General features: G+C 45.7%; 1 protein-coding gene across 3 annotated transcripts in view; it reads right to left on the reverse strand.

Moving 5' to 3' along the window:
* Window positions 1–22253, reverse strand: part of LOC134933876 (solute carrier organic anion transporter family member 1C1-like) — a 135103-nt gene that overhangs the window by 87492 nt on the left and 25358 nt on the right. The window contains exons 1-2 of one of the 3 annotated variants that reach the window (XM_063929415.1): window positions 8835–8941; window positions 4151–4272 (exon numbers count right to left, since the gene is read on the reverse strand). In XM_063929415.1, coding sequence (XP_063785485.1) covers window positions 4151–4258 — 108 coding nt within the window. In that variant the 5' untranslated portion in view covers window positions 4259–4272; window positions 8835–8941. Of the gene's footprint in view, window positions 1–4150; window positions 4273–8820; window positions 8942–22253 lie in introns of those variants that run through there. The other 2 variants (XM_063929416.1, XM_063929417.1) reach the window with 2 other exon arrangements.

The raw sequence follows: 22253 nt of genomic DNA on the forward strand, positions 1-22253 counted from the left end.
TGAGCATCAGGAATGTAACAGTAATGATCTTTTAGCATGTTTAAGAACCTGTTACCCCTAGTTGTAGTTACTGTTTCGGTGTTCCAGTTTATGTCCGGGTAATTAAAGTCCCCAACAATAATGACGTCCCCCATACCTGCAGCTTTTTTTATTTGCTGCCAGAGTAGTAATTCGTCAGTCACACTAATATCTGGCGGTTTATAGCATGTCCCTATTACAATTTTTTTTTATATCTTTACTCCGCTCGAAATCTCAACCCATAATGCCTCTACGTTATCTCCAGTCCCCTCATAAATGATCTCCTTTAAATATGGTTTTAAGAATGGTTTAACATAGAGACAAACACCCCCTCCCTTTTTATTAGTCCTATCTCTCCTGAAGAGAGTGTACCCCTCAATGTTTGCCGCCCAGTCGTGAGAATCATCCCACCACGTCTCTGTAATGCCTATTATATCATATTGGTCATTAAGTGCAATTGTCTCTAATTCCCCCATTTTACGTGTTAGGATTATCGCATTTGCATTCATACACTTGAGTTTAGTAATTCCCTGATCCGCAAGTTTTGTTGTACATAACGTTTCCTTAGGAACCTGGGTTTCCCTTAAATTACCATTGCTGACTATTTCTCTCCTTCCCCCCTCTCCACCCCCATTATACTTTATACATCCCACTATTCTTCACTCTCTAGTTGTCCCACTAATTCTTTCAAATCCCTCCCCCCCAGGCACATCGTTTAAAATCTCCTCCACCCTTCTAACCATCCTCCCCCCCCCCCCCTCCAGCCCCGCTGCCCCCTCCTCATTCAGGTGCAATCCATTGCGACAAAAAAGATGGCGCCTGACTGAGAAGTCCGCCCAGTGTTCTAAGAACACAAACCCCTCCTTCCTACACCAGTCTCTGAGCCACACATTTCCCTCCGTAATCTCCCTCTGCCTCCCTCAGATAGCGCGTGGCACGGGTAATATTTCAGAGAATATTACCCTAGATGTCTTTGCCTTTAATTTTTGTCCAAGGTCCCTATAATCTTTCTTAAGGACATCCCACCTACCACTAACTTTGTCGTTGGTGACAACGTGGACCAAGACCGTTCCCGGCCCCTCCATATCCGGTCCGCAATGTGCCATACCCGAGCACCTGGGAGACACGTGTGGTCATGGTATATACTGTAGGTGGCTGCTGAGCACACATGGGGTCATGGTATATAGGCGGCAGCAGAGCAAACATGGGTCATGGTATATAGGTGGCAGTTGGGCACATGTGGGGTCATGGTATATAGGTGGCAGCTGGGCACATGTGGGGCCATGGTTTATCACATGTTGGGTCATGGTATATAGGTGGCAGCTGAGCACACGTGGGGTCATGGTATATAGGTGGCAGCTGGGCACACGTGGGGTCATGGTATATAGGTGGCAGCTGGGCACACGTGGGGTCATGGTTTATAGGTGGCAGCTGGGCGCACGTGGGGTCATAGTATATAGGTGGCAGCTGGGCGCAGCGTACAGGAGAGAATCAGCAGAGAAATTAGATGTCAGTCACACAAGGCTCAGATGTCAGATTATATTAAAGTTGCTGGAGAATTGGGCTGTTACCGGGAGACCCCATTTGTTTTGGTTTAAAGGACAGTAATTGAGACAATGTTCCTCCTATACATACACACTGTACTGCCCATATGGGAGTACCAGCACCGCGCTGATGAGGCCCCTGTGCTGATGAGGCCCCTGTGCTGATGAGGCCCCTGTGCTGATGAGGCCCCTGTGCTGATTAGACCCCTGTGCTGATGAGACCCCTGTGCTAAAGAGACCCCTGTGCTAAAGAGGCCCCTGTGCTAAAGAGACCCCTGTGCTAAAGAGACCCCTGTGCTAAAGAGGCCCCTGGGCTGTGCCGACTCCCAAGCTGTGCGGACCCCTGGGCTGTGCGGACCCCTGGGCTGGGCTGTGCGGACCCCTGGGCTGTGCGGACCCCTGGGCTGGGCTGTGCGGACCCCTGGGCTGTGCGGACCCCTGGGCTGTGCGGACCCCTGGGCTGTGAAGACCCCTGGGCTGTGAAGACCCCTGGGCTGAGAGGACCCCTGGGCTGAGAGGACCCCTGGGCTGTGAAGACCCCTGGGCTGAGAGGACCCCTGGGCTGAGTGGGCCCCTGGGCTGAGAGGACCCCTGGCCTGTGAAGACCAGGGCGATAGCACAGTGGTCCCAGAATAATGAATAGGGAACAATTTACATACTTACCTACTTTGAATGTCTTCTCTCCGGAAGAAGCCTGGAGAGGAGACGCTGCAGGAGACTTCAGGGGACGGGCTGTGACATCATCAAGCTCCGCCTCTACATCAGGAAAACACCGCAATTTGCGGGGTCCATGGGAAGGGGGCGGGGATAAAATGATGCGATTCGCGTCATTCTATCCCCTTCCCCACTCCACGGAACCGCTAACTCAGGAGAGTATCTCTCCATCCTTCCCGCATCACTAGGATGTGAGCAGGATGGAGGAGACCTGCCCACTCTTCCGGGGGTGCGGGGGGCTACCCCAAAAAAACGGGAGCCTCCCGCAGCTTCCGGGAGAGTAGGCAGGTATGACATTATGGAAATATAGAATGTGACGGCAGATAAGAACCACTTGGCCTATCTAGTCTGCCCCTTTTCTAATCATATTGTTATCTCAAACCCTATTAGATCATTAGTTCCCTGTAAGGAGATCCTTATATTTATCCCATGTATTTTTAACTTTAAATTGCTCTACTGTCTTAGCCTCTACCACCTCTAATGGGAGTCTATTCCACTTGTCCACTACCCTGTCTGTGTATCACATGGACAAATAGCAGATCTGGGCTTAAGGGGTCTATTCATCACGTTTATATTCTCATGAGTGAAACTTTAGTATTAAATTCACTGTGATAAACAGCGTTCTTCCTTTAACCACTTAACCGGCTAATGTTTTTTTCCCAAAAAACAGCTCATAAATTGACTTTTTTTTATGATTGAATTAATTGATCTATTTAAAACTTATCCAAAATGATTTTATTGGAAACAAATTAACAGTTTAAAAATATTGGCTTTACAAACATTGGAACATCGCAACAGCACCAGCAGAACATCGGATACATCGTGGGACCCTCCCATCTTTGACTTTCCCAGTGGCTGCAGCCACCAGGTACACACTGGGGGCTCAGGGGGGGATTCATTTACATTTCCTGAGCGGCTGCTTCTCTCTGTAGTCGACGGGTGGGGGGTCCTGCCGTACTGACCGGTTGGCAGACACTGGGGGAGAGTGCAGGGAGGCAGAGGGACCCGAAGGTCCCTCTGTGATTGGCGGCTGCTATAAGAATATCTTCCGGCAGCCGGCCACTATGTGTTTCTGGCTGGTCGCATCGTTTGCAACCAGGCCAGACAGCGCACAGCCTGGTGAGGTTGCAAATGATGCGACCATGCCAGGCAAGTTGTTAAGAGGAAATTGTATTAATCCCTATTTACCTTATTATGACTTCTGAAAAGCCGCTCTTCCTGCGGAGACAGGTGTGACGCACTCCCCCGCATCGCCTGTCCTGACCCCGATATTCTCTGATGGTTTGTAAACAGTAAATATGCAATGTCCAAGGAGCGTGGAGGAGCAGGAAAAAATCTACATATATACATATATAAAGTATTGTATACAGAAATGATCATACTGCTGGGCTCGTGTCACCTGCATTAACACGTGCGGCTGCGCAGGCGGATCCCTGCATCATGTTGGAGGGCAAGGAGGCGGGCGACGTGGGGCCCATTTATCAAAGTATGTTTGTGGCTATATTACTGAAAACACCCATATTCGGGGGTTAGCCGCAAATATTAGGTATTTCCTGAATGTAAGAAGGAGGAACCGCAGCGATCCCTCATTACCGCCCGGCAGCCGCAATCCCCATATGTTCCTATGCGATGCTTCCCGTTTCACCAATATCCGGAATGCGATAGAGACATAGCGGGAGATGTACTAAGCTAAAGTGGAAAGAGATAACGCACCAGCCAATCAGCTCCTAGCTGCCATGTTACAGGCTGTGTTTGAAAAATGACAGTCAGGAGCTGATTGGCTGGCACTTTATCTCTCTCCAAGGTTTGATACATCCTCCCCCATATATGATGCAATCTCTGCGGGGGGGGGATAAAGGGTGACGTGACAGTACCTTCAGAGGGGTGCAGCATTGGGGCTTCTTAGCGGGATCAGATACATTTCCATCTTGCGGAGATAAGTTGGACTTTGAGTTCTTGAGGTCGTTGTTTTCTTTCTCCATGTTGCAGGATTAGTCTGAAAGATAACATTAAATGTCACCAAAGGGAATCTGACACAGTGGTCTGAAATCTGGGAGAAGATACATTGTTGTTATGACATGTGACAATGAGTAACTATCATTTGGGATATAAGTGACACATTATATACCTTGTATTAATGATTATTCCTATTCTTTCAAGGTGCACTTGTTGCTGAGAGAGGAGTGAATTACTGTGCAGAATCCATTTTTCCTGTTCTCCAGGGAGGCTACATGCCCTATCCCAAGATGGCTACCAAGATCACTACTGAGCAAGTGCAGGGGACAACTTGTCTTTTCACTGTGTAACGTGACATGGTGGGAGACAGAGAGAGCAGAGGTTCCCTGCATTCCACCCGTGTGCAGTATACACTCACCGGCTGGTGGACTGTATGACACCCCTCTGTGCCCCCTCAGTAACTAGATGGTAACAGCGCCCCTCTGCGCTGTGCTTCTCTCTGTTGCACAATCATTGTGTCTTACTGCAGCCTCCCAGCTATTGATCTTCCATGACACAGCGTTACCTATATACAGACAGCGGCCCATGCAGAGGTCATCCGATCACTGACGCATTGTGTGTGTGTACATAAGTGCGGATACTCCCCCGCCCCCGTATGCAGAGATTTACGCATTTCTGTCATCAGACCAGCACTATCCACACGCCTGGCATCACAGTCACCATCATTATCAGTGCGCGCTTACACCAGCCCTGGACAAAAACATCAGTCTGAAAACAAGCGCGGTAACATCTCTGCACAGCCCACCATTACGCCAGCCTATTACGCCTACTCTGACGCAAATGGAGCTATATACCTCTGCATCTCCCGTACATGCATACACTTGATTCTGGAGCAAGCACAGACCTGATTGCAGCAGCAAATGGCAAAACCATGTGCAGTGCAGGTGGGGCAGATGTAACATGTGCAGAGAGAGTTAGATTTGGGTGGGGTGTGTTCAAACTGAAATCTAAATTGCAGTGTAAAAATAAAGCAGCCAGTATTTACCCTGCACAGAAACAATATAAACCACTCAAATCTAACTCTCTCTGCACATGTTACATCTGCCACCGCTGCGCTGCACATGTTACATCTGCTCCCCCTGCAGTGCACATGGTTTTGCCCATTAGTTAACAAATTTGCTGCTGCGATCAGGTCTGAATTAGGCCCCCAGACAGAATACGCTCTGCAAACAGAATTGCGCTGAAGCCACCAGTCTTACATAGGAGTATCTAATATGACATCACAGAAGACGGCTTGCGTAATACACCCATTGGGCCTCATTAGCGCTAGGAATAGCGTCAGGTTGGAAATGGCCACGTGGACAGTCCATGTGACGCACAGTAATAATACAGTCTGTTTTGCAAGCATGGAAAATACCGCCGTGTTCTGCATGTAACCCCAAACATGCCGATGATTTTCACGCCTCTTCCGGAGTGAATTGCGCCATTGCAGCTCCTCCCCCCCCAACTACAAGGCCACAGTTATTGGCATTCTGCAGTAAAAGCATCATCGAGCCTCTGGGTCGCTCACTACACCGTATAAGTGAATGGGACCAGGCGGCCGATACATGTATTTCCATCATCCTGTATAACGCAGCTGTATATTGTTCTCACACATCAGCGGTTGTATTATTTATTATATCACATTCCGCCCCGACGCTGAGGCAAGGTAAAGAGAAACCTCATCAGCACCAATGAGCTGCCACGTCCCATCTACTTGTAGGAAAAATCATATTTAATGCTAACTCGGTGCATAGATCCGGGTTCTCAGTCTTTGGTACATGCACCTCTGTAAGTTCTCAGTCAATTATATGGTATACATGTATAGTGTATGACTATTATTGTATATATAGTGTATGACTATTATTGTATATATAGTGTATGACTATTATTGTATACATGTGTATATATGGTGTATGACTATTATTGTATACATCTATATATAGTGTATGACTATTATTGTATACATCTATATATAGTGTATGACTATTATTGTATACATCTACAGTATATATAGTGTATGACTATTATTGTATACATCTATATATAGTGTATGACTATTATTGTATACATCTATATATAGTGTATGACTGTTATTGTATACATCTATATATAGTGTATGACTATTATTGTATATATAGTGTATGACTATTATTGTATATATAGTGTATGACTATTATTGTATATATAGTGTATGACTATTATTGTATATATAGTGTATGACTATTATTGTATACATCTATATATAGTGTATGACTGTTATTGTATACATCTATATATAGTGTATGACTATTATTGTATATATAGTGTATGACTATTATTGTATATATGGTGTATGACTATTATTGTATACATCTATATATAGTGTATGACTATTATTGTATACATCTATATATAGTGTATGACTATTATTGTATACATCTATATATAGTGTATGACTATTATTGTATACATCTACAGTATATATAGTGTATGACTATTATTGTATACATCTATATATAGTGTATGACTATTATTGTATACATCTATATATAGTGTATGACTGTTATTGTATACATCTATATATAGTGTATGACTATTATTGTGTATATATAGTGTATGACTATTATTGTATATATAGTGTATGACTATTATTGTATATATAGTGTATGACTATTATTGTATATATAGTGTATGACTATTATTGTATATATAGTGTATGACTATTATTGTATACATCTATATATAGTGTATGACTGTTATTGTATACATCTATATATAGTGTATGACTATTATTGTATATATAGTGTATGACTATTATTGTATATATAGTGTATGACTATTATTGTATATATGGTGTATGACTATTATTGTATACATCTATATATAGTGTATGACTATTATTGTATACATCTATATATAGTGTATGACTATTATTGTATACATCTATATATAGTGTATGACTATTATTGTATACATCTACAGTATATATAGTGTATGACTATTATTGTATACATCTATATATAGTGTATGACTATTATTGTATACATCTATATATAGTGTATGACTGTTATTGTATACATCTATATATAGTGTATGACTATTATTGTGTATATATAGTGTATGACTATTATTGTATATATAGTGTATGACTATTATTGTATATATAGTGTATGACTATTATTGTATACATCTATATATAGTGTATGACTGTTATTGTATACATCTATATATAGTGTATGACTATTATTGTATATATAGTGTATGACTATTATTGTATATATAGTGTATGACTATTATTGTATATATAGTGTATGACTATTATTGTATATATACTTATAGTGTATGACTATTATTGTATACATCTATATATAGTGTATGACTGTTATTGTATACATCTATATATAGTGTATGACTATTATTGTATATATAGTGTATGACTATTATTGTATATATAGTGTATGACTATTATTGTATATATAGTGTATGACTATTATTGTATATATAGTGTATGACTATTATTGTATATATAGTGTATGACTATTATTGTATATATAGTGTATGACTATTATGGCATACAGTACAAGTACATACTTTAGTATATAAATATATAATACTGTATAGTAAAATATCATTGTCTTAATTTGGATTTTTCCTTTATGATGGAATCTGACGGCTGAATGGTCATTTTTTTAAACAGTTCAAACTAGATGTGCGCGGAATGACGTGTTTTGGTGAAGCCGCTCTCAAGTCTTATGGTTCAGATTGTTTTTTTGGTTTGGTTAAGAAATCAATAAAAAATAATTACTTATTGCTAAATATCTATTAAAAAACAAACAACTAAAATCATGTAATGGCTTCACACCAAAACCCCGGAATTCGGATTTAAAATCCATTATCCGAACCTCAGGAAGATCTGAAACAGACTCGGCTCAGATCTCCTATGGTGATCCGGACCAGGATTTGGTTTGGATCCACAAAATTCGGGTGGATTCAGATCTCTGGAGAACCGCACATCTCTACTTCACGCACCTTAAGAACAGTCCCAGAAAGTTATTTAAAAGTATTTTGCCATCTGAGGAGTCTAATTATAATGTATAAAAATGGCGCAGTAGCTATCTGTACCCCAACGCCATCTACTATTGTTTTGCATGGAAGGCTGTCAGGATTCCGGCTGTCAGTATCCCAGAGCTCTGCATACCGATGCCAGGATCCACGACACCCCAGGATGGAGAATAATTAGTATGGCGTGCGTAGGATCTTTTTCACTTGCCCCGCCTCCGGCATTCCGCCGGAATCCCAAACACCGGTATATCGTAGTACACCTGTTTTGCATGAAGACGAGGGGAGGGTTCCTCACTAAACTCCTAGAAGATCTGATTCTTCGTAAACCGACTCACACAGACTAAAGAGAACGTGGTCAGAAACACTTTAGTTAGCGGGTGACATAAATGCGCCAGCCCTCATCTACCACAGACACAATACGTATAACGCCTACATATACCAGAGAGGATGTCATACACAAAATACACAGCACTATATGAATGGTGTAAGCTATAAGGTAACATACTGTATAGGGATTACCTGTCCAGCTGGAACGTTCCATGCACTGGCTGCAGACGGGATGAGACCTTCCTACCTATTTGGTGTAGTGAGAGGTCAGCAATCATTAACTTCTCCAAAACAGACAGTGGCCCTGGTTGCTGGAAGTTACCTGTTCTGCCAGGTGTCCTGCATACAGACTGGACCAATGCTCTCTGCTATCAGTGATCTCTGGCTGGATCACTGATCACTGTATTTGTCTTTCCAAAACCTGGACAAAGGGTTTCTCCCAGCAGTCGTTGTTAGTCAGGCTCGGGGGTGGTAAACGGGGGCAGTACATGAGTCCATTGTAGAGTGGTGGACTCCAAACTCTCCCGGTGATATCCGCGCACCGTACCATGGGCCTGATTCATATTTGTAAGAAAAGCAAATTATCAAGCAACACACTCCACCCAAATCTAACTCTCTCTGCACATGTTACACATTTTCTACCATGCTGCAGTGCAGGTGGGTTAGATGTAACATGTGCAGAGAAAGTTAGATTTGGGTGGGGTGTGTTCAAACAAATCTAAATTGCAGTGTAAGAATAAAGCGGTCTAACATGTGTGGGCTACACGCAGAAGCAGCCAGTATTTACCCTGCACAGAAACAATACAAATGCATTTGCTCCCCTTGCATGGCTACGTGGTTTGTTCCAGACACAAAGGGGGTCATTCCGAGTTGATCACTCGCAGGCTAGTTTTAGCAGCCGTGCAAACGCTATGCCACCGCCCTCTGGGGAGTGTATTTTAGCTTAGCAGAAGTGGGAACGCCTGTGCAGCCGAGCTCTGCAAAAACAGTTTGTGCAGTTTCTGATTAGCTCTGACCTACTCAGCGCTTGCGATCACTTCAGCCTATTCCTGTCCGGATTTGACGTCATACACCCGCTTGCGTATTTTCAGACACGCCTGCGTTTTTGCAAACCTTCCCTGAAAACGGTCAGTTGACACCCAGTAACGCCCCCTTCCTGTCAATCTTCTAGCGGCCGCCAGTGCGACTGAAAACTTCGCTAGAACCTGAGCAAAACATCAATGGGCTTTGTCCCCGTATGATGTGCGTGCGCATTGCGGTGCATACGCATGTGCAGAAGTGCTGTTTTTTAGCCTGATCGCTGCGCTGCGAACAACGGCAGCTATCGATCAACTCGGAATGACCCCCAAAGTTACTTGCTTTATTTGCTTTACTTACAAACATGAATCAGGGGTGATAAACAAAATATATAACAGAGCGTGTATCGGGAAACGGTGAGCGCTGCCGTGAGGACAGAAAAATGCAATTTGATAAAAATACAAAAATCTTAAAGCTGACACTCCGGGGGGATACCACAGCCGCAGTCCAACAGCAGGACGCCTCGTACCTCAATCTGCAATAGGTGTTTACAGTGCAAGATGGCCGTAATGTACACTGTTCCGGCAGAGGGCAGGAGGTGAACGCGTACACACTTGCAGATATACGCCTCATTTGCGAGCAGTTGAGAAATGCAATATTATTTTACATGTGGAATGAAGTGTAATAATAGGATCTGACAGGACACATTTTTAATGGTGTTCCCATTACACCGGGCAACAGGACAGTTTGCACCAGCTCCAAGGGAGTAGAGATGGAGCCTCATCCTGTAGTTGTAATGAGAGATGTTCTGCACCCGCATGCTGGAGAAACGCGTTACCAACCTCGCTCCGATCAATAAAAAGCTTCACACGTAAAACTTCCGCCTGTGTTAGGGGTCCCAGGGGCCTCAGTCACCTACTACAGTAGTTGGGTCATGGTTCTACATGTTTGTAATCAGCATTTAGAAAGCTAGAACATGCTGGGTACAGTATCTTATTGTATATGGCCACCCTCTACCACGTCTAGCCTTCTGTGCGCAGGATATCATTGTCAGTAGCTGTCTTACCATACACAGTGAGCGGGAAACACATCTAATTTATAGCACACACTAGGGTCTAGGTAAGAAGCATTGCTTTTATTGGTACCTTACCTAAATTACACTGTCACAAAGGTAAAGGTCTGTTGGTCCCTATGGCCCTAGAGGGGGGCAACCTGGCAAAGAGGTGGTAGGGAAAGGGGAACCGGCCACCTATTCTCCAGATTGGGTGGCACCAGAACATCAGCCACCCTTGTGTCACCTATGTGCGCTCTCATGCTGAGGTGATAGATGTCAGTGACACCCTCTAGGCAGAAAACTAGGGACATCAGGAAAGGCCTTTGGTCCATCCTATCTCCCCTATTAGGGAGAAGGCAGATGAAAAGCACAAAAGGGTGTATGCACTATTCTCCTCTATCCAACAGAACTACCCCTGGGTGTGTGTGTATGCACTATTCTCCTCTATCCAACAGAACTACCCCTGGGTGTGTATGCACTATTCTCCTCTATCCAACAGAACTACCCCTGGGTGTGTATGCACTAATCTCCTCTAGCCAACAGAACTACCCCTGGGTGTGTTTGCACTATTCTCTTCTAGCCAACAGAACTACCCCTGGGTGTGTTTGCACTATTCTCTTCCAGCCAACAGAACTACCCCTGGGTGTGTTTGCACTATTCTCCTCTAGCAAACAGAACTATGCCTGGGTGTGTAATTCTCCTCTATCCAACAGAACTACCCCTGGGTGTGTATGCACTATTCTCTTCTAGCCAACAGAACTACCCCTGGGTGTATATGCACTATTCTCCTCTAGCCAACAGAACTACTCCTGGGTGTGTATGCACTATTCTCCTCTATCCAACAGAACTACCCCTGGGTGTGTGTGTATGCACTATTCTCCTCTAGCCAACAGAACTACCCCTGGGTGTGTTTGCACTATTCTCTTCTAGCTAACAGAACTACCCCTGGGTGTGTTTGCACTATTCTCTTCTAGCCAACAGAACTACCCCTGAGTGTGTTTGCACTATTCTCTTCTTGCCAACAGAACTACCCCTGGGTGTGTTTGCACTATTCTCTTCTAGCTAATAGAACTACCCCTGGGTGTGTTTCCACTATTCTTCTCTAGTCAACAGAACTACCCATGGGTGTGTTTGCACTATTCTCCTCTAGCCAACAAAACTACTCCTGGGTGTGTATGCACTATTCTCCTCTATCCAACAGAACTACCCCTGGGTGTGTATGCACTATTCTCCTCTAGCCAACAGAACTACCCCTGGGTGTGTATGCCCTATTCTCCTCTAGCCAACAGAACTACCCCTGGGTGTGTATGCACTAATCTCCTCTAGCCAACAGAACTACCCCTGGGTGTGTTTGCACTATTCTCTTCTAGCCAACAGAACTACCCCTGGGTGTGTTTGCACTATTCTCTTCCAGCCAACAGAACTACCCCTGGGTGTGTTTGCACTATTGTCTTCTAGCCAACAGAACTACCCCTGGGCGTGTTTGCACTATTCTCTTCTAGCCAACAGAACTACCCCTGGGTGTGTTTGCACTATTCTCTTCTAGCCAACAGAACTGCCCCTGGATGTGTATGCACTATTCTCCTCTAGCCAACAGAACTACCCCTGGGTGTGTTTGCACTATTCTCTTCTAGCCAACAGAACTACCCCTGGGTGTGTTTGCACTATTCTCTTCTAGCTAACAGAACTACCCCTGGGTGATTTTGCACTATTCTCTTCTAGCTAACAGAACTACCCCTGGGTGTGTTTGCACTATTCTCTTCTAGCCAACAGAACTACCACTGGGTGTGTTTGCACTATTCTCTTCCAGCCAACAGAACTACCCCTGGGTGTGTTTGCACTATTCTCCTCTAGCCAACAGAACTAAGCCTGGGTGTGTTTGCACTATTCTCCTCTATCCAACAGAACTACCCCTGGGTGTGTTTGCACTATTCTCTTCCAGCCAACAGAACTACCCCTGGGTGTGTTTGCACTATTCTCCTCTAGCCAACAGAACTATGCCTGGGTGTGTATGCACTATTCTCCTCTATCCAACAGAACTACCCCTGGGTGTGTATGCACTATTCTCTTCTAGCCAACAGAACTACCCCTGGGTGTGTATGCACTATTCTCCTCTTTCCAACAGAACTACCCCTGGGTGTGTATGCACTAATCTCTTCTAGCCAACAGAACTACCCCTGGGTGTGTTTGCACTATTCTCTTCTAGCCAACAGAACTACCCCTGGGTGTGTATGCACTGTTCTCCTCTAGCCAACAGAACTACCCCTGGGTGTGTATGCACTAATCTCCTCTAGTCAACAGAACTACCCCTGGGTGTGCATGCACTAATCTCCTCTAGCCAACAGAACTACCCCTGGGTGTGTATGCACTATTCTCCTCTAGCCAACAGAACTACTCCTGGGTGTGTATGCACTATTCTCCTCTATCCAACAGAACTACCCCTTGGTGTGTGTGTATGCACTATTCTCCTCTAGCCAACAGAACTACCCCTGGGTGTGTTTGCACTATTCTCTTCTAGCTAACAGAACTACCCCTGGGTGTGTTTGCACTATTCTCTTCTAGCCAACAGAACTACCCCTGAGTGTGTTTGCACTATTCTCTTCTTGCCAACAGAACTACCCCTGGGTGTGTTTGCACTATTCTCTTCTAGCTAATAGAACTACCCCTGGGTGTGTTTCCACTATTCTTCTCTAGTCAACAGTACTACCCCTGGGTGTGTTTGCACTATTCTCCTCTAGCCAACAAAACTACTCCTGGGTGTGTATGCACTATTCTCCTCTATCCAACAGAACTACCCCTGGGTGTGTATGCACTATTCTCCTCTAGCCAACAGAACTACCCCTGGGTGTGTATGCCCTATTCTCCTCTAGCCAACAGAACTACCCCTGGGTGTGTATGCACTAATCTCCTCTAGCCAACAGAACTACCCCTGGGTGTGTTTGCACTATTCTCTTCTAGCCAACAGAACTACCCCTGGGTGTGTTTGCACTATTCTCTTCCAGCCAACAGAACTACCCCTGGGTGTGTTTGCACTATTGTCTTCTAGCCAACAGAACTACCCCTGGGTGTGTTTGCACTATTCTCTTCTAGCCAACAGAACTACCCCTGGGTGTGTTTGCACTATTCTCTTCTAGCCAACAGAACTACCCCTGGGTGTGTTTGCACTATTCTCTTCTAGCCAACAGAACTACCCCTGGGTGTGTTTGCACTATTCTCTTCTAGCTAACAGAACTACCCCTGGGTGATTTTGCACTATTCTCTTCTAGCTAACAGAGCTACCCCTGGGTGTGTTTGCACTATTCTCTTCTAGCCAACAGAACTACCCCTGGGTGTGTTTGCACTATTTTCTTCTAGCTAACAGAACTACCCCTGGGGGTGTTTGCACTATTTTCTTCTAGCCAACAGAACTACCCCTGGGTGTGTATGCACTAATCTCCTATAGTCAACAGAACTACCCCTGGGTGTGTTTGCACTATTATCTTCTAGCCAACAGAACTACCCCTGGGTGTGTTTGCACTATTCTTTTCTAGCTAACAGAACTACCCCTGGGTGTGTTTGCACTCTTCTCTTCTAGCCAACAGAACTACCCCTGGGTATGTTTGCACTATTCTCTTCTAGCCAACAGAACTACCCCTGGGTGTGTTTGCACTATTCTCTTCTAGCTAACAGAACTACCCCTGGGTGTGTTTGCACTATTCTCTTCTAGCTAACAGAACTACCCCTGGGTGTGTTTGCACTATTCTCTTCTAGCCAACAGAACTACCCCTGGGTGTGTTTGCACTATTCTCTTCTAGCCAACAGAACTACCCCTGGGTGTGTTTGCACTATTCTCTTCTAGCCAACAGAACTAGCCCTGGGTGTGTTTGCTCTATTCTCCTCTAGCCAACAGAACTACCCCTGCGTGTGTATGCACTAATCTCCTCTAGTCAACAGAACTAACCCTGGGTGTGTATGCACTATTCTCCTCTATCCAACAGAACTACCCCTGGGTGTGTATGCACTATTCTCTTCTAGCCAACATAACTACTCCTGGGTGTGTATGCACTATTATCCTCTATCTAACAGAACTACCCCTGGGTGTGTATGCACTATTCTCTTCTAGCCAACATAACTACTCCTGGGTGTGTATGCACTATTCTCCTCTATCCAACAGAACTACCCCTGGGTGTGTTTGCACTATTCTCCTCTAGCCAACAGAACTACCCCTGGGTTTGTTTGCACTATTCTCCTCTAGCCAACAGAACTACGCCTGGGTGTGTATGCACTATTCTCCTCTAGCCAACAGAACTACGCCTGGGTGTGTATGCACTATTCTCCTCTTTCCAACAGAACTACCCCTGGGTGTGTATGCACTAATCTCTTCTAGCCAACAGAACTACCCCTGGGTGTGTTTGCACTGTTCTCTTCTAGCCAACAGAACTACCCCTGGGTGTGTATGCACTGTTCTCCTCTAGCCAACAGAACTACCCCTGGGTGTGTATGCAGTAATCTCCTCTAGTCAACAGAACTACCCCTGGGTGTGCATGCACTAATCTCCTCTAGCCAACAGAACTACCCCTGGGTGTGTATGCACTATTCTCCTCTAGCCAACAGAACTACTCCTGGGTGTGTATGCACTATTCTCCTCTATCCAACAGAACTACCCCTGGGTGTGTGTGTATGCACTATTCTCCTCTAGCCAACAGAACTATCCCTGGGTGTGTTTGCACTATTCTCTTCTAGCTAACAGAACTACCCCTGGGTGTGTTTGCACTATTCTCTTCTAGCCAACAGAACTACCCTTGAGTGTGTTTGCACTATTCTCTTCTTGCCAACAGAACTACCCCTGGGTGTGTTTGCACTATTCTCTTCTAGCTAATAGAACTACCCCTGGGTGTGTTTCCACTATTCTTCTCTAGTCAACAGAACTACCCCTGGGTGTGTATGCACTATTCTCCTCTAGCCAACAGTACTACCCCTGGGTGTGTTTGCAATATTCTCCTCTAGCCAACAAAACTACTCCTGGGTGTGTATGCACTATTCTCCTTTATACAACAGAACTACCCATGGGTGTGTATGCACTATTCTCCTCTAGCCAACAGAACTACCCCTGGGTGTGTATGCCCTATTCTCCTCTAGCCAACAGAACTACCCCTGGGTGTGTATGCACTAATCTCCTCTAGCCAACAGAACTACCCCTGGGTGTGTTTGCACTATTCTCTTCTAGCCAACAGAACTACCCTTGGGTGTGTTTGCACTATTCTCTTCCAGCCAACAGAACTACCCCTGGGTGTGTTTGCACTATTGTCTTCTAGCCAACAGAACTACCCCTGGGTGTGTTTGCACTATTCTCTTCTAGCCAACAGAACTACCCCTGGGTGTGTTTGCACTATTCTCTTCTAGCCAACAGAACTGCCCCTGGATGTGTATGCACTATTCTCCTCTAGCCAACAGAACTACCCCTGGGTGTGTTTGCACTATTCTCTTCTAGCCAACAGAACTACCCCTGGGTGTGTTTGCACTATTCTCTTCTAGCTAACAGAACTACCCCTGGGTGATTTTGCACTATTCTCTTCTAGCTAACAGAACTACCCCTGGGTGTGTTTGCACTATTCTCTTCTAGCCAACAGAACTACCCCTGGGTGTGTTTGCACTATTTTCTTCTAGCTAACAGAACTACCCCTGGGTGTGTTTGCACTATTTTCTTCTAGCCAACAGAACTACCCCTGGGTGTGTATGCACTTATCTCCTATAGTCAACAGAACTACCCCTGGGTGTGTTTGCACTATTATCTTCTAGCCAACTGAACTACCCCTGGGTGTGTTTGCACTATTCTTTTCTAGCTAACAGAACTACCCCTGGGTGTGTTTGCACTCTTCTCTTCTAGCCAATAGAACTACCCCTGGGTATGTTTGCACTATTCTCTTCTAGCCAACAGAACTACCCCTGGGTGTGTTTGCACTATTCTCTTCTAGCTAACAGAACTACCCCTGGGTGTGTTTGCACTATTCTCTTCTAGCTAACAGAACTACCCCTGGGTGTGTTTGCACTATTCTCTTCTAGCCAACAGAACTACCCCTGGGTGTGTTTGCACTATTCTCTTCTAGCCAACAGAACTAACCCTGGGTGTGTTTGCACTATTCTCTTCTAGCCAACAGAACTAGCCCTGGGTGTGTTTGCTCTATTCTCCTCTAGCCAACAGAACTACCCCTGGGTGTGTATGCACTAATCTACTCTATCCAACAGAACTACCCCTGGGTGTGTTTGCACTATTCTCTTCTAGCCAACATAACTACTCCTGGGTGTGTATGCACTATTCTCCTCTATCTAACAGAACTACCCCTGGGTGTGTATGCACTATTCTCTTCTAGCCAACATAACTACTCCTGGGTGTGTATGCACTATTCTCCTCTATTCAACAGAACTACCCCTGGGTGTGTTTGCACTATTCTCCTCTAGCCAACAGAACTACCCCTGGGTTTGTTTGCACTATTCTCCTCTAGCCAACAGAACTACGCCTGGGTGTGTATGCACTATTCTCCTCTAGCCATCAGAACTACGCCTTGGTGTGTATGCACTATTCTCCTCTTTCCAACAGAACTACTCCTGGGTGTGTTTGCACTGTTCTCTTCTAGCCAACAGAACTACCCCTGGGTGTGTATGCACTGTTCTCCTCTAGCCAACAGAACTACCCCTGGGTGTGTATGCAGTAATCTCCTCTAGTCAACAGAACTACCCCTGGGTGTGCATGCACTAATCTCCTCTAGCCAACAGAACTACCCCTGGGTGTGTATGCACTATTCTCCTCTAGCCAACAGAACTACTCCTGGGTGTGTATGCACTCTTCTCCTCTATCCAACAGAACTACCCCTGGGTTTGTGTGTGTATGCACTATTCTCCTCTAGCCAACAGAACTACCCCTGGGTGTGTTTGCACTATTCTCTTCTAGCTAACAGAACTACCCCTGGGTGTGTTTGCACTATTCTCTTCTAGCCAACAGAACTACCCCTGAGTGTGTTTGCACTATTCTCTTCTTGCCAACAGAACTACCCCTGGGTGTGTTTGCACTATTCTCTTCTAGCCAATAGAACTACCCCTGGGTGTGTTTGCACTATTCTCTTCTAGCCAACAGAACTAGCCCTGGGTGTGTTTGCTCTATTCTCCTCTAGCCAACAGAACTACCCCTGGGTGTGTATGCACTATTCTCCTCTAGCCAACAGTACTACCTCTGGGTGTGTTTGCACTATTCTCCTCTAGCCAACAAAACTACTCCTGGGTGTGTATGCACTATTCTCCTCTATCCAACAGAACTACCCCTGGGTATGTATGCACTATTCTCCTCTAGCCAACAGAACTACCCCTGGGTGTGTTTGCACTATTCTCTTCTAGCCAATAGAACTACCCCTGGGTGTGTTTGCACTATTCTCTTCTAGCCAACAGAACTAGCCCTGGGTGTGTTTGCTCTATTCTCCTCTAGCCAACAGAACTACCCCTGGGTGTGTATGCACTAATCTCCTGTAGTCAACAGAACTAACCCTGGGTGTGTATGCACTATTCTCCTCTATCCAACAGAACTACCCCTGGGTGTGTATGCACTATTCTCTTCTAGCCAACATAACTACTCCTGGGTGTGTATGCACTATTCTCCTCTATCTAACAGAACTACCCCTGGGTGTGTATGCACTATTCTCTTCTAGCCAACATAACTACTCCTGGGTGTGTATGCACTATTCTCCTCTAGCCAACAGAACTACCCCTGGGTTTGTTTGCACTATTCTCCTCTAGCCAACAGAACTACGCCTGGGTGTGTATGCACTATTCTCCTCTAGCCAACAGAACTACGCCTGGGTGTTTATGCACTATTCTCCTCTTTCCAACAGAACTACCCCTAGGTGTGTATGCACTAATCTCTTCTAGCCAACAGAACTACCCCTGGGTATGTTTGCACTGTTCTCTTCTAGCCAACAGAACTACCCCTGGGTGTGTATGCACTGTTCTCCTCTAGCCAACAGAACTACCCCTGGGTGTGTATGCACTATTCTCCTCTAGCCAACAGTACTACCTCTGGGTGTGTTTGCACTATTCTCCTCTAGCCAACAAAACTACTCCTGGGTGTGTATGCACTATTCTCCTCTATCCAACAGAACTACCCCTGGGTATGTATGCACTATTCTCCTCTAGCCAACAGAACTACCCCTGGGTGTGTTTGCACTATTCTCTTCTAGCCAATAGAACTACCCCTGGGTGTGTTTGCACTATTCTCTTCTAGCCAACAGAACTAGCCCTGGGTGTGTTTGCTCTATTCTCCTCTAGCCAACAGAACTACCCCTGGGTGTGTATGCACTAATCTCCTGTAGTCAACAGAACTAACCCTGGGTGTGTATGCACTATTCTCCTCTATCCAACAGAACTACCCCTGGGTGTGTATGCACTATTCTCTTCTAGCCAACATAACTACTCCTGGGTGTGTATGCACTATTCTCCTCTATCTAACAGAACTACCCCTGGGTGTGTATGCACTATTCTCTTCTAGCCAACATAACTACTCCTGGGTGTGTATGCACTATTCTCCTCTAGCCAACAGAACTACCCCATGGTTTGTTTGCACTATTCTCCTCTAGCCAACAGAACTACGCCTGGGTGTGTATGCACTATTCTCCTCTAGCCAACAGAACTACGCCTGGGTGTGTATGCACTATTCTCCTCTTTCCAACAGAACTACCCCTAGGTGTGTATGCACTAATCTCTTCTAGCCAACAGAACTACCCCTGGGTATGTTTGCACTGTTCTCTTCTAGCCAACATAACTACCCCTGGGTGTGTATGCACTGTTCTCCTCTAGCCAACAGAACTACCCCTGGGTGTGTATGCAGTAATCTCCTCTAGTCAACAGAACTACCCCTGGGTGTGCATGCACTAATCTCCTCTAGCCAACAGAACTACCCCTGGGTGTGTATGCACTATTCTCCTCTAGCCAACAGAACTACTCCTGGGTGTGTATGCACTATTCTCCTCTATCCAACAGAACTACCCCTGGGTGTGTGTGTATGCACTATTCTCCTCTAGCCAACAGAACTACCCCTGGGTGTGTTTGCACTATTCTCTTCTAGCTAACAGAACTACCACTGGGTGTGTTTGCACTATTCTCTTCTAGCCAACAGAACTACCCCTGAGTGTGTTTGCACTATTCTCTTCTTGCCAACAGAACTACCCCTGGGTGTGTTTGCACTATTCTCTTCTAGCTAATAGAACTACCCCTGGGTGTGTTTCCACTATTCTTCTCTAGTCAACAGAACTACCCCTGGGTGTGTATGCACTATTCTCCTCTAGCCAACAGTACTACCCCTGGGTGTGTTTGCACTATTCTCCTCTAGCCAACAAAACTACTCCTGGGTGTGTATGCACTATTCTCCTCTATCCAACAGAACTACCCCTGGGTGTGTATGCACTATTCTCCTCTAGCCAACAGAACTACCCCTGGGTTTGTTTGCACTATTCTCCTCTAGCCAACAGAACTACGCCTGGGTGTGTATGCACTATTCTCCTCTAGCCAACAGAACTACGCCTGGGTGTGTATGCACTGTTCTCCTCTAGCCAACAGAACTACCCCTGGGTGTGTATGCACTATTCTCCTCTAGCCAACAGTACTACCTCTGGGTGTGTTTGCACTATTCTCCTCTAGCCAACAAAACTACTCCTGGGTGTGTATGCACTATTCTCCTCTATCCAACAGAACTACCCCTGGGTATTTATGCACTATTCTCCTCTAGCCAACAGAACTACCCCTGGGTGTGTTTGCACTATTCTCTTCTAGCCAATAGAACTACCCCTGGGTGTGTTTGCACTATTCTCTTCTAGCCAACAGAACTAGCCCTGGGTGTGTTTGCTCTATTCTCCTCTAGCCAACAGAACTACCCCTGGGTTTGTTTGCACTATTCTCCTCTAGCCAACAGAACTACGCCTGGGTGTGTATGCACTATTCTCCTCTAGCCAACAGAACTACGCCTGGGTGTGTATGCACTATTCTCCTCTTTCCAACAGAACTACCCCTGGGTGTGTATGCACTAATCTCTTCTAGCCAACAGAACTACCCCTGGGTGTGTTTGCACTATTCTCTTCTAGCCAACAGAACTACCCCTGGGTGTGTATGCACTGTTCTCCTCTAGCCAACAGAACTACCCCTGGGTGTGTATGCACTAATCTCCTCTAGTCAACAGAACTACCCCTGGGTGTGCATGCACTAATCTCCTCTAGCCAACAGAACTACCCCTGGGTGTGTATGCACTATTCTCCTCTAGCCAACAGAACTACTCCTGGGTGTGTATGCACTATTCTCCTCTATCCAACAGAACTACCCCTGGGTGTGTGTGTATGCACTATTCTCCTCTAGCCAACAGAACTACCCCTAGGTGTGTTTGCACTATTCTCTTCTAGCTAACAGAACTACCCCTGGGTGTGTTTGCACTATTCTCTTCTAGCCAACAGAACTACCCCTGGGTGTGTTTGCACTATTCTCTTCTTGCCAACAGAACTACCCCTGGGTGTGTTTGCACTATTCTCTTCTAGCTAATAGAACTACCCCTGGGTGTGTTTCCACTATTCTTCTCTAGTGTCACAATCCTGACTGTAGGTTTATATTTGGTGACTTACCCCTGCCATCTGTCCTGGATCCTGTGTCTTTTCACTCACGGAGTTAAACAGCTTGTCAGCACTATGAGTATTCCTGAGTTCTCTGCCTGAGAGGTAATCAGCTCCACCTGTGGTGATCTCCTGTGTGAGGCTGAATTCAGTAATCTAAAAGCAAGCATCCTGTGTTTTGCAGAAGTCCAGGCTTCAGTGTTCTCTTGGCCTGCTAGGCCTCATTCTACATCACAGCCTTGGCTAGAGTAGTCACATGTCAGTGACATCACCTAATCCTGCCCACCAATCATCAAGGACCAGGAAGTATAAATCAGGAGGCTGAGTTGCAATCTGGGCCAGTTCCTTGTGTCACATACAGCCTTGTGTGAGTCTGAAAAGCTGAGCTCCCTAAAGGTAACCTTTGTACCTAAGTTCCTGTGGAAACTCTGTTCCCTTGTTACCGTATGGTTTACTTTTGTGTTGCCATTGATTTCACCATTTCCCTGAGTCTCAATGTAAAGGCACAGCTGCAGTGTTTTGTCTTAAAGGCACAGTACAGAATTCCGTGTTCTCCACTAAAACCACAGTTGTCGTGTTTCAGTTTTACTACTGTTGTAGTTGGGATCTCCAGAGCTCAGTACATCCGTGCTTCCAGCATCTCTGTGCCTCAGTACCTCCGTGCCTCAGCATCTCCGTGCCTCAGCATCTCCGTGCCTCAGCACCTCCGTGCTTCCAGCATCTCTGTGCCTCAGTACCTCCGTGCCTCAGTACCTCCGTGCCTCAGTACCTCCGTGCCTCAGTACCTCCGTGCCTCAGCACCTCCGTGCCTCAGCACCTCCGTGCTTCCAGCATCTCTGTGCCTCAGTACCTCCGTGCCTCAGTACCTCCGTGCCTCAGTACCTCCGTGCCTCAGTACCTCCGTGCCTCAGCACCTCCGTGCCT

The sequence above is a fragment of the Pseudophryne corroboree genome, chromosome 6 (genome assembly GCF_028390025.1).
Source record: "Pseudophryne corroboree isolate aPseCor3 chromosome 6, aPseCor3.hap2, whole genome shotgun sequence".
NCBI classification, from domain to species: Eukaryota; Metazoa; Chordata; class Amphibia; order Anura; family Myobatrachidae; genus Pseudophryne; species Pseudophryne corroboree.